Below are 13960 nucleotides of genomic sequence, written 5' to 3' on the forward strand. Positions count from 1 at the left end.
CAGGTATGAAAGGGATTGGGCAAAGTGGTGTGCACATCTCCCATGTTAGAGCCCATGGGGGTTCCTGTAGTGAACAATGTGCTGGTGGATACTTGTTTCATTCTGGGATAACAAAAAGAAAAGGTATTTGACAGGATCCTAGATGGCAAAAGGCTGACAGCCTCAAATTATGCCCTTGAGCCACAACCTTGAATCAACTTCACTGCATGAGGGGCTTCCTTGGGCCAGCCAAGCTCAGAGCATGATTACTGCCACTGTGATGAAAGGCAAGACCTGGAAGGTTGAGAGATCTCTGGCCTTGTAACCTTCTTAGAGGGAGTCAAGATTTTGATCTCTGCACATACATCCTTTGACACAGCTAATTAGAAGTGAGAAGTTTGAAGTAAATGAAAAATTCCTTCAACTAACATCATTCTTCAGAAGAACCTTTGCGCAGCAATGTGGGTCCAGGGTGGAAGAAATTTTAAAGCTGTAGCATAGTGGTCTGGGAGGCTCTCTGAATCTAGTCAGTATGGGTACAAATTGCAAAAGGGGAAATTTAGGTTATAGTAGGAAGGAATTCTTTAGTGTGAGGGTGGTTAGACATTGGAACAGGCTGCCCCATCCCTGGCAGTGTTCAAGGCCAAGCAGGATGCTGCTCTGAACAAGCACTTCTACTGGGAGGTGTTCCTACCCATGGCAGGGGGGTTGAGACTGGATGATCTTCAAAGGTGCTCTTAACCCTTAACATTCAGTGATTCTATTGTAACAGAATGTACACTACTGTAACAGTAAAATCATCTGTGGATAAATGGTGATAAAAATAAAATCAGCAACAGACACTCAATAACATCTCAGGTCTGAAGGTACTTGTGGCACAAGAGGTGTCATCATGAGACATTTTAAAGCTGGGACAGAAGCCAGTCCTGGATCTATCAAGAGAGGTGTGTGTACAGGACTGACTGGAGCCAAGTGATTAGCAGATGAAGTAGAACTGCTATGCCTTTTCTTTATTTTCTTTAGCAGTCTGCGACTGACAACCATTGCCTAAGCTACTGAAAACTGAATAAAACCTTTTTTGAGTCTTGTTCAAAACAGCAAATGAGAAATACTACAAAGTTATTAGCCCCAAATGTAATGCTTGAGATGCTTATTACAGTTACTTAAAGAACTCAAACTTGAAAGTAAAAGGTAATACACTTGAGATTTCATAAATTATGTCCAGGAGCAAACGAACAGCATTGGTCTGCTTTTTGATGTTCAGTTTGACATACATGAGTATCACATAACCAGCTGAGATTTTCACATTGAGACTGATTCCCTGCCACACCAAAATGAAAAAAACAGCCAAAGGAGAAAATGAAGAGAAACTGGAAATACAAAGGAGGGATTAAGAAGACAATAAAAAAGGAGATTTACATGACATTATAGCTTGTCTTTCCCCCTTTTTATTTACATTATAAATCCCTTGGAGAGACTTTTTACACATTTGTATCAGTATCAAGCAAGAAAATTTACTTGCTATGAGTAATAATTAACATGTCCTGGAACAGCTAAATTAGAATCAAGTTATGCATTACCTTGCAACTGATTCCACTTTTCCTTTTTTTGCTGTTGTTCCATCTGTGAGAAGCTCTTCATTCACTTTATCAGGCTTTTTCTGTACCTAGTCAATAAAATAAAGGTCTTTGTGCAACTTGGGAAGGGAGTTGATAGTAATTACTACTTGTATTGTGATATCTCACCATGGTGTACTAACTGGCTAGAGCCACTAAGTATGGTGATTAATAAATCAGCCAGCACATTTCAAGCCCTCTGTACATCTTTATCAAACAACAACTAAAAACGTGGTGAATTTTATCTCATTTTCCTCCCTCACAAGTTTATGATCCAGCCATTAGCTGGAAGAAGCGTAGCACCTCACAATGGAACTTACTTGAGAGGAAATTGTCATTTTCATAAGCCCTTCACAGGGAGAAAGTGACAAATTTGTCACTGAAACAGAAGCTCTTGCATCCAACTTAAGCAATTTCTGCTGTCTAATCCAGATGCTTGTAATGGCTAAGATTAATTTCATTTACCACCTCAATTTCCTTGATTAAAAGAAATCTAATTGCTTTTGAAAACCAAATAGCTTCTTACACCCTGAATGTGTGAATCTAATCATATTAATTTCACATGTTTATATTGTCAAGCTAACACAGATTTCTGTTGACACTATCCTGAAGCCACATCCTACAGATGAGTGAAGTGATTCTAGAGTTCAACTGAATGGCAGAGTTTACATATTCTAGTTATAAGCTTTATACACATACCACCTTTCACATAAAATAATATTCCTGTTTTGGCTCTAAATAGGAAAATTAGGCACCCTTTTACCCATTCTCTGTTGTTTAAAGACAAGGCTTATCATGCTCCAGAATCTTACACATTTTCCCTGGCTTCTGGAAACTTTCAGTTACAGGACTGGGGAAGAGACTCCTGTCTGTTTTTTTAAAATATTTACAAATATTTTAAAAATATTTAAAATGCATAGTGGAAAATATAGGGTATTATGAGGATCTTTCTCCTCAGTAAGTAGTGTTTCATTAGCTGTTTTTGAAACATCTAATGAAAGTAATGTAATTTTATTGACACAAATTTGGTCGCCTAGGGTAAAATTCAACACAACTGATTTTGACTTCCAGTCTGGAATCTGGACTTTGTGTAAAATCTGTCCTCACTCACTGGAGAGAAATGGATGTCTCAAGAGGTCATTCTCTTGATTTAAATCCATATATGAGCAGGGATGAGCAGTCCTTTGGATTCTCTCCTGCTAAGCAGAAAGGGATTTAAGTCACCAAGACTGCACACTTGGGCACCTCGAGCTAGATGAGATAAATGTTATCTATGTTTAACAGCTATTTAACAAATCTCCCACACAATTAGTATCACCTGATTGGATCAAATTAACTACATTAATTTGCACATCCTTCTCTTTAATTATACAAAACCTAAATTATATATTTCAGTATACATATTTCAATTAAATATAGCCTGAGACAGATAAAAGCATAAGTCATATTTCATACCAGGAAACACTGTATACATACTTGAACTTTGATAATTTTGCTTCTGAAGTTGTTTAATACCACAATAACGTCTGCCAGGTCAGCTACAGAATCTGTTCCTTCATGGCTGTGAGGAGACAAAAAGCCCAGATAAATGTACTGTCTCATTAAAATATGTATTGTTACTTGCGTTTGATCAGAGAGTAAGGTTTAGAATTGCTGATGTTTACAGAAAAAAATTATTCACTTGCATCTAATTATTTTTCAACTTCAAAAACTTTGAGTTTATTCATCACTGGACATTGTCCACAGACGTCACATTAATTTTTTAATTTGAATTTTTATAGGAAATTTATTAATCAATGAAAAACTGCAGTAACCTACAGTTAAGCACATTATTATGTATTATATATACATATATATTATATTCAAATATAACAACAATTATTAATAATATAATTTATTATAATATATTTATAATAAAAGAAGTATTTCAATCTTGTTTCAATCTTGTTTCAATGTGCATCATACCACTTACCTGAACACTGCAGGATTTTACACACTCATCTGAATTTTCTATTTATGTTTTTGGTAAAATGTGCCTGTAATCACTAAGTCTCATGGAGATGACCTATCCTTGCATAAAACAATGTTCAGAATTATCTGAACTTTTCTACTCTCTATTGTAGTTTTATTTTCACACTTTTAAAATATCATACATATGCACACCCAGCCAATAATGGTCTTTGCCTCACAAGGATGTACAGTGCTCAGACATTAATTTCATTTTAAATAAAGTGTGTCACTAAAAAGTTCTAAAATATAAAATTTGATCCAAACAAACTGCTGATAGCAGCACCTGGCCTGATGTTCCATTTTTGCCCCCAGTGTTCACACAACCAATATTTTCTCTGTTATTCACTCAGTTACCTCAAAATCCCCATGCTATGAATTTTGTAGGTAGATAGAGAGGATTCTGCTGATAAAGAGGATTTTCCAGGTCTCTGCAATATTCTCAGTGTGTTTGGATGTAAATTCAACAACATTGCTTTGTCTCCCTAAATCTCTTTCATGGATGCCTCCCTGTGGGCTCCATCTTTACTGAGTGCCAACTGTTTTACTCTGCACAGAACTCAGTTTGATGAATTTCTGTCCTACTATGAACAAACTTTTTAAATCCAAGCAAAATATCTTGCATACTGACAGCACTCTGACATTTGTAATAACAGCTACCTTAATATTATGTAATTGTGAAAAGCAAAACATGTCTAGCAGACTATTTACATCACAACTTGAACTTCAAAACACTTAGATGCTTTTAATACAAATACAAGTAAATACCAATATAATACAAATTATAATTTTCCATATGGGGGACAAAAGAATTTGGGTTCAAGAAATAGAGATCCTTTAAAAGCTCAAGCCCAGGAAACAAACATACACTCCTTTCCTAAATTATAAAATATATACCTTTCACCTAGGCAGTCTGCAGGACATCAAAATATAATAATATCTTATATCCTATATATGTCTACCCGGCTTTTTAAAAAGTAAAATATTCATCAGGATTTTATAGGTATCTTTTGCTATAAATAATTTTTTGCCATCTTATCTAGCAATACCTACTTGTTTTCCTACCAACATCAAAGTCCCAAAAATAAGAAGTGCTCAGATTATTGCTGAGTATAACAATTTTTGCTTTCCTAATATTCATAGTAATTTATTAATAACAAATTGATTTACAAGTGTGATTGCATCAATATAATTATCCTTGTCAGAAACAGTCTTTAAGAAGAAAGAGGCAGCTTGTTTTAAATGTTAAGTATTTATATATAGTAAAAATAAATTACTTCCAACTACGAGAGAAGCAAGTAAGATAAATACTGAGATGTAGAACACTCTAAAACTCCCTTTATAATGCACAGGCCTGTGCCTCAAAGAAACCACGTTCAGCTCACAGTTCAACAGAGGGTGTGACTAATATATATGGATGGAGAATATAGTGCAACAGCTCTTGGCAAAATTCCATCCTATCAAACAGTTTCCTGAGCTCTGATAGCAACTTCATACTATTAATACTGTAAACGAAATATCAAAGATCCTGGTGCAGCCCTGCAAACACACTTTTCCTCTTGTACTTGAAGTCTACAGTTGGAAGAATAAGATGAAATAAATTGCATTGCTTAGATTCCTCATGAGGTATTAGTTTTTAGTAACTTTGCTGAGTTCAATTAAGCCCATTTGTGTTACAGAGGGAAAATGAGCAAAACCCCAGTAGATAATTTAAATTTCCTCTGATCCAGGCTAGAATGTAGAGTTGTTTTGTATAATTTTGTTTCATTATTTAACCCAACTGCACCTCATTACATTATTTTTTAAACCATGCTATCTTATATAAATCACTTTATATTTCTTAAGAATTAAATGCTAAATTAGACAAATGGTACAGATGCAGTTGGTGGAGATCAGTTGAACCTCAAAGGGTAAGGACTATGTTTTTCTGCCTTTTCAACAGATTGTAAGTGATTTCTGAAAAAAAAAATTGAAAATTGCAAACAAACAGAATGAATCTAACATGCCATTAATATTTCTCCCTGTACCATTGATATTAACTAAAGATTCAGAACCACAAAGAGGCTCAGCAAGTTTTTTGTTTTTTAATAGCAGTTATAATTAACAATATATGGAACTATGTCTTCCTGGGCTTCAAGTAATAATAAATATTTTATAAGAAAGAGGCCTATTTCAAACCCCACAATTACTCTGAGGGGGAAAAGATAACAGGAAAAAGGCAAAAACAAAGAAAAACTGAAGCTGAAATTAAATAAGCAATACTGCTTCTCTAGAAGTGATTAGATCTAAAGCTTCAGGTGAGAGCTCTCATGGGCTACAGGTCTGTGCTTTTATATAAAACATGGGGAAAAGGTGATTCTTCTAAGGAATAGCTGGAATGACAGTGAGCACATATATTCCTTTCCATGAAAATCACAGATCTAGAAGCCACAGAGATGTCACCTAAATGCCAGTTACAGGAATACAACTTTCTTTCTATGGACAGAGGTTTCTCCCAAGAGAGGGAGATGTGGTGCGGTCAACATGCAGCCAGGGTCTCAAAATGAAGGATGCTTTAATATCCTAAGGTGCAGGTGTAAACACAGTGATCCTTAGATGACTTAGACAACTAAGTAACACTCAGAATTCATCGAAGAAAAAAGTCTAGAACTGAAATGATTGCAATGCTCCTGTTAAAAAAATATGCCACTTGTAAATACACTGTATTCAGAGGGCCGAAAAAAATGGTGAGAGGGAAATTTGTGGTACTTCCTTCAGATAGTTCTGGAGGTAATTTGTGAGAGCAATGCTCCATTGGACATACTCTTTAAATTACATGTTAAGTATGTTGGAAATGCAAAAACATTACAAACAAAACCATGAGTGACATTTCTACAGAATTTGGTGGTGTGATTATGCTAACCATGCATGGAACTGACAAGGCAAGTATCTGGTAGCTGTGCAACTGTATAGTAAGGGACATGGCTAGCATCTAGTCCAGCTGAGCAGCTTGGCTTTATTATGCCTTCAAAAATACATGAAACCATCAAACAACAACAATACAAGGAAATAAGGTATTCCTTACAAACTTTAAATCATCATTTGCATCTTATACTTCTTAATGCTATCTTTGCTCACTTTCTTTCAGTGTTGTCATCTTTTCAAAATATGCTGCAGTTTCAGATTAATTTGTTTCCCAATGATGGATTCATACTTACGAAAACACCTGATAAATCTCCTCAGATCTCCCTTTACGCAATCTCAGCGTCCAAGCGCCTGGATTTGCTTTCAGCTGGAAATACCCCTAAGGAAAAAACACAGGCACTTGTTCTGCTTGCATTTCAGACTCAACCATCTTCATATACAAAAATAAACTACTCAGCAGTTGTACTAGTCCTGAAAGAAGTGTGTCAGGTATGCAACAACTATCACTTTCCTGCATGTCTGTTTTAACGTCGTTCTGCGCTCTGTTTGTTTCTAGCTGAATTTGAGTTACATACAAAAACTCCACCAAGGACAGCAAGTAAAAGAGCAGCAAAGAAATAACTTATTGAACAGATCCTAAATTGAAAAGCTTCTTTGAAACTCAAAATTTTTGTCTGAAACAACTTTCCAAGTCAACACAATTCTTTGCCATTTTAGGAACATTGTAAACAGCTATTGATAAGTTAAAGTCACAGAGAGCAAGCTTTGAAATGTGAAGAATTGTTAAACGTTTCATCATGCCAAACATCATCTAAACAGGAGTCTGTATTCAATACTTGGGCAAAAATCAAAGATTCACAATTTATTAAGTATTTCATTCCTTATGATACAGTATTTACAAAGACTAGAGAACAGCAGATAGGTAAAAGGTCTTATCAAAATCCTTCCCATTCAAATTCCCTTAGCCAACAGAAAATAAAGGTTTTACTTCACAAGTCACATGGTCTTCTGCTCTACAGACTGCCAACATGAAAAATAACTACTTTGCATGATGAGAGAAATTCTCAGGTGTGGGTATGTCCCACCAAGGCTCTAAGCACCTACCTGAAGCATCTAAAATGGGAGTCTTCTTTTGCCTGGATCATTGTGTAACAAAAAGGGTCATTTTATTCAGAATGTGAATCATACCTTACATTTATCAGGGAATCTCAGCCTGAATATAACTGCCTCCTACCACCTACTAGAGGCAATTAGGCTGCCAGTTTAGGCACTTCAGGCAAGAGTATAAAATTAGGCTGTATTCAAATCTATACTGCATCACAGGAGAGGAGCAGGGGGAAAGCTCAACAAATTGGAGATGAGCTCAGCTCCAGGATGCGTCTGTTACTTTTAGCATTACTAAGCTTGCAACACAGAGAAATGGACTTAAAGAACAAGATGCTCATGAAGAATTCTCACATGAAGTGTGAGAATTGTAATGACTATTCCTGTAGCAAGTACTTACAAGGTTGGCCATCACAATAGTATCAACCATGACAGGATTCTTCTCTGTGCCCAGAGTGAACTGTAACCCTCGAGGAGGTTGTCCAGTTGTCACATCAAAGCAATGTCCTTCAAGCAGTATATATTCCAGCTCATATTCTGCTATAACTGCCCCTTTTATCTATGGAAGGAATGCTTCATCAATAAATTATGTCATTTAACCACGTAGGAAAAGCAAAATATTACAGTCACAAACATGTGTGGGATTTACCACCATGTAACTCCCACAGTCAAAAAAACCCAAAGAAAAGTCCATCCACAGGAACTTAACTCAATTATAAAACAGGTATCCAAGACAAAGAGGAAGGGTCACACTCTGGAGAGACCTTCTCTCCACTAACTGTTGAAGCTGAGGCACCTCTGCTTTTGTAAGGTAAATCCCAGCTTTACTTTCACAATACACTTCCCAAATGCACAGCTTTGGTCAATCAAACACACTCAATATTTTGCATAAGCTTCTTGACTCAAACAAAACGAATTATTTTGAAGATGGGGAATTAAAATAGAATTAAATAATAATTGAAAGAATTTTGAACTAAAAGAGGGTAAAATACATTTTGAACTACAATAAACAGTCATATATTCCAGTTTATATGAAGATTTACCTAGGTTACAAGAACTAGGAAACATAAAGAATGCTTTAATTGCTTTACTTTTATCTTAAATGCAGTATTTCTCTAAACACAAAACTCAACATAGCAGGTAAATTGCTTTAACTTGTAGTTTGCATTCCGATTTTTTTTTCTATTCCGTTGCTTTCCTTTAAGACTTGTCTCTTTTTTTTTTTAAGAGACAATGGACGAAAAGATGATGACAATAGAAACGGTAAAATATTGCCTATTTCCAAAGAAAAATCTACCAAAGAAAATTACCAAAGAAACAACTGCCAAAGAAAATATTTCAGGAGAACTGACACAAGACAAATCTTGCAACATTTCCACTTCCCTCTTGAAGTAGAAGGGCCAACACAAGTTTTACAGTGTTTGCAAACTCTTACTTACTTCCTGCAAATGAATGTTATCAAGGTCACAGGAACTGTTTACTGCTTCAACCAGCCAGCTTTCAGGAGTGATCATGTTTAGAGTCAAAAGACGTGATTCTGGCAATTCTAGGAATTTTGCTACAGGTTCAGAAGGAAGGGGCTTATTGATTCCATAATTTAATTCTGGTTCCAGAACAAAACGATAGAAGCTGTTGAAAAAGAAGTGTGACAAAACCCAACTTTTGGTAAAATACAAACATGAAGCTCTTCTAAAATATTTTCAAATATACTGAGTATTTGCCAAGTATGATGAAATTTGGAGGCAAAGTAGCTCCTTATTCTTTTGGAATATCATCAGACAATACCTACAGCATCTCAAATGGGCTGGTAGATGAACACTGACACTTTTGGTAATTTTTCTGTGGATGTGTCTATTTTCCATTAACACTCTAAAGGCTATGAAAGTGAATACCCATGAGATGCATTTAGATAGCCTGGCTGTTAGCAGCCTTGAATTCTCAGAATCTGTATCCCTGAACTATGCAGAAGGACAAATCTCTATTGGAAAAAAGTCCTTGAGAATGGCTACTGTCACTAGCAGCAGGAAGGACAGAGCAGAGGAAGGACAGGGTTTCCCTGTTCCTCCCCAGCTCTTACCCCAATTATTCCACACATAAAGAAAAGCACAAAGAACCAGGCACCAAGACGTGCAAAGTGCTGAGCTTCAAAAGCCATCATAATGATGTTCATACAAGAAGACACTCAGAAGACTGAAATTAAGAGGCTCTTGTGGAACAAATGCATAAAACACATAAAAACTAAGGACTTCTGTTTTGTGGGCAAATGATTAATTCTGCAGCTCTCTGGCTAAAGGACAGGCACTGCCACCAACCTCTCTCACAGGTAATTAGTAATATAGGTGTTAGGATTATAGGTAAAGTACCTGCCAAGGAGATGGCTGTACTTAAACATTTCTCTTAGAGGGAAAGAAATCATCTTGGAAGGAATTAATTTCAGTGTAAATGTCTATCACTGAATTAGTGAACCACGATTTTTACACACAGATAAAAGAAACTTCAAATTATAGTAGATACATTCAGGATATCATGTTCTCAATGAAACATAACATTATCTCAATATAACAAATGCAGACTGTATATTTATTCAGATGAATTTAATTCCTAGGACCACTGAATCTGTACAATCTATTACACAAACTGTGGGCTGTAAAGAAGGGAACAACTTAGACAGATAATTCCCCTCTGAAGTCTTCACAGCTATAAAAGACTACTGATTTATTTAAGGCCTGTTAATGAGAGGTATTTGATGGACTAGATCACTTCCCTGTGATACTGTGCTTGACATATTAGAACAAAACTTTTATTAAACAAGTGCCAACTGCTTAGGTAACATTCAGTGAAAAATGCATCAACAAAAAGAACTCAGAAACACAAAGCAATGTTTACTTTTAAAGAAAAATACACCATTAAGACTGTTTTTCCAAAATGAGCATGACAAGCTATGAACTACTAACCTCTTCAGTGGCACTTCAGATAGCTTAGATCTGCAGTTCAAAAATAACCTGAGTTTCATATTGATAATGTCCTTCAGTACCTACAGAAAAAAAATCTCTGTAAAAAATGGTTCTTGGTAATCACCAAACTTTGAAAATAAGCCAAAGTTACCCTTCTGACATCCTGCTATTTCTCAAGTTCCAGCAGGAATCTAAAACTTTTTGAAGATGTAAATATATCTGTATATTAAAAGTTATTATCAGATATTATAAATGAATATATGACCTTTGCTAAAACTGCATGATTTAGCACATGATATTCTTGACAGTCAAAATTTTAATGTCTTCATGCAATTTTTTCAAGAGCAGCTCTCTCCATTTTCCAACACTAGAGTAAATGATATTATCACCCTTGTTACATTGTGATTTTAAAGCACTTGAAGGTCTCTAAGTACAACACATGCCTTTAATCCAACAACCAATCTTAAAACAATTGCTTTCACTCTTATTAAAACAGCTATATATAGAAAATTGTTAAATATAGAGAAGTTCAGGGAACTATTTTAATACCCAATTACTTACTAACTTTAAATGTCAACAATAGACTAATGATGTATTAAACCATTCAATTAACTTCAAAACATTTTGGTAAGTTCACATATTTCTATTTTTTTTCTCTCACTTTCTTCATCTGGTAATTTCTAAAATAGTAATGTTTTGGATGCTGTTATATAGGAACCATAATATTAGGACAGTATTTTTTTCTAATTTTTGTGCGCAATCTGTTTTGTTTTGCTTAAAGCTAACAAAGTCATTAATTTCTTTAAAGCACTCATAAAAACCTTTATCAAATTACCTTCAGTTCTGTGGTTTCTGACACAAAGTGCTTACCTGAAAGCATAAAGCAGCTGTGCCTACATTTACGGATATGAGAAAGGCCAGTAAGACATAAGTTATAACACCAATACTAGTAAGGCTAATATCTAAAATTACTACAATAGCAAATAAATTGGGAACAAAGCAAGACAATATTCATCATTAAATCTCTTTTTTATTATGACTATAATTTTTCTCTCCTCAGTTCAGCCCATGGCTTACACACATTCTTTACTACAATGCTGTAACTTTACTTAGCCCTGGGGAACCGTTCTATTCCTAGTTTCTTATTCTTTTGTGCCACTGAATGCCATCACTGAAAAACTACTGAATAAACCCAAAGAGTAGATAGAACAGCATATTGATGTGAACAAGTGAAGAAGCAGGAAATGAGAACCTAAGAACACTGGAAGGATAAAAAGGGAAAGCATCACATGACATAAGTTTAAGACCACCAAAATCAAAACAGAGGTCAAAGTGACTCAAATATCTATCTACCATTCAGAATAAAAAGAATGATAAAAGCCTGTAAGGACTTTACCTTCAAACTAAACAAAACCCTCATCCCAACAGCAAGAATGATTCTTCAGCAATCTGCATTGCTAGGCTTTTGTGCATAGAATGAAATTATCTCGCAGAAGGCTGATGCATCATCCCAATTCATCAGCTGACCATGAAATTTAGCACAGTAGCCAAAAAAAACCTAAAAGCCTTTCTTAATTAACATTTCAAAGGACTTTAAATAGGAAATGACAAATAAGACAATAATTAATTATCTCTGTGTTTTTCAACAATACAACTTCTGAAAACACTGAACTTGGTTCTATTATTTAGGGCTTCTGAGGACATCAGAAACCAGGACATTGGAGTTAACACCTGAAAATGGTGACAAAATTACGAAGACTCTTTTAGAGGATATTTGAAGAGTTCAGTCTGTTTACTTTAAATAAGAAAACTCAAAGAGCATGGAAATCTAGTTCAGGGAGCACTGTAAAACATGGTTGAAATATTTCAGGAGGCCTGAAAATTATTCAAGAGCTAGTTTTATTGTGCATGTGCACAACAAAAAGTCATTTGCAAGACACTTGAGTTACCACAACTCATCTGAAGAACATTAACTCAGTAAACCATGATTATCTAACCAGTCACTTGGAATTGTTTGTGAACTTCAGGATAATACAAAGTCTCTGCACTGAAAACGAACTTATAATAGAATATTCAACAGAACTGGCAAAATGATGAGAACATCAATGCTTACAACATGGATCTAAACAAAAACATGTAATTCCAAGTTTGAGTTTAACAGTAAGGCTAATTAGCCACAGGAAAATCTCAGTAGGTGCTCTGATCTGTACTCAGCTGCTTGGTAATATTTAAATTAGGAATTGATTAAAAAATTATTTCTACTTCAAATAATAATTGTGAAAAAGGAGTCCTGACACATGCATTATATAGGCAATCAGACTAGATCACCAAAAGGGGCTCCTGCAGGGATTTCTTTTACTTTAGGCATGGAATATTAAGTCCTCACTGAAGACAGAATGAACAAAGGAAAAAAGGCAAAAGATAACTGACAAGAAAACAATAAAAGGTTTGATTTTTTTTCTCCACGTTTTTGAATTGCTGGATACTTACTGGAACAAGAAAAAAAAGGTGGATAATCCTAAGACTACACAGAATAATCTTTCCTCCTGTTTTTGGTGAACCATGACGAAAAAAAATCCACAACTCTTCAATTTTGTCCTCCATTTTAGCAGAAGAAATTTCTATTTTTCTCACATCACCTTAGAGATCACCTTCATAACTTCAGGACTAGTTAGTTCTTCCATATATTCTGCTGAGAAATTATGTGGTCCAACCATGATAAAGTTATGGCTGCCATTTAAATATTTACAGTGGACATACTTGGAAATACTTGATGCTGAAGTCTGTAAAAAACACTTTTTGAAAAAAAGGGAAAAAACACAGACTACATGGAAGATGCTACCTGCCTCAGTCTGGAAAGGATTAGAGCAATTCTTATGATACAATCCAGTACATATTTTAAAAACAAACAGCAGCTTTGATTGAGGTCTCATTTGTGCTCTGACTCATTCCTTCCTCCATCCTTACACTGCCAGTCTCTCAGACTAAGCAGTCAAGTTTAGATTACAGCCCACCTATTTACACCTATCTCAATTTCAATCCCACTTAATATGAGTAACATTTTGTTTGTATTTTTAATAAAAAAGACCACAAGATTTATTTGAAGTAGCTATTAAATGACAGAAAGTAATACAATTGTTTCACCAGGGTGAAAAAACCCAGTCATTATATGGGCATATCCAATACAGAATGGGGCAAGAATCACATGTTCTGCCATGGTACATACTCAACAAATTCTGCACCATGAAAAGCTACCAATCCAATATATTCAGCTCTAATCCAATTATATAAATGAAAAAAAAAAAACAACCAACAAACCTTTAAATATAAATATATTCCAGTGATTAAAGTTTATAGTATTTAAATCACCTATCTACAGTAAGTTAATCAGAAAGG

General features: G+C 35.1%; 1 protein-coding gene across 5 annotated transcripts in view; it reads right to left on the minus strand.

Moving 5' to 3' along the window:
• The window catches only part of UGGT2 (UDP-glucose glycoprotein glucosyltransferase 2), an 81474-nt gene that overhangs the window by 15187 nt on the left and 52327 nt on the right, over positions 1–13960 (minus strand). For all 5 annotated transcript variants that reach the window (XM_074535629.1, XM_074535630.1, XM_005495577.4 and 2 more), the window contains 6 exons: positions 10565–10644; positions 9050–9239; positions 8011–8169; positions 6800–6885; positions 3072–3156; positions 1560–1645 (listed from right to left, as the gene is read on the minus strand). In XM_074535629.1, coding sequence (XP_074391730.1) covers positions 1560–1645; positions 3072–3156; positions 6800–6885; positions 8011–8169; positions 9050–9239; positions 10565–10644 — 686 coding nt within the window. The remainder of the gene's footprint in view (positions 1–1559; positions 1646–3071; positions 3157–6799; positions 6886–8010; positions 8170–9049; positions 9240–10564; positions 10645–13960) is intronic.

The sequence above is a fragment of the Zonotrichia albicollis genome, chromosome 2 (genome assembly GCF_047830755.1).
Source record: "Zonotrichia albicollis isolate bZonAlb1 chromosome 2, bZonAlb1.hap1, whole genome shotgun sequence".
In the NCBI taxonomy this organism is placed as follows: Eukaryota; Metazoa; Chordata; class Aves; order Passeriformes; family Passerellidae; genus Zonotrichia; species Zonotrichia albicollis.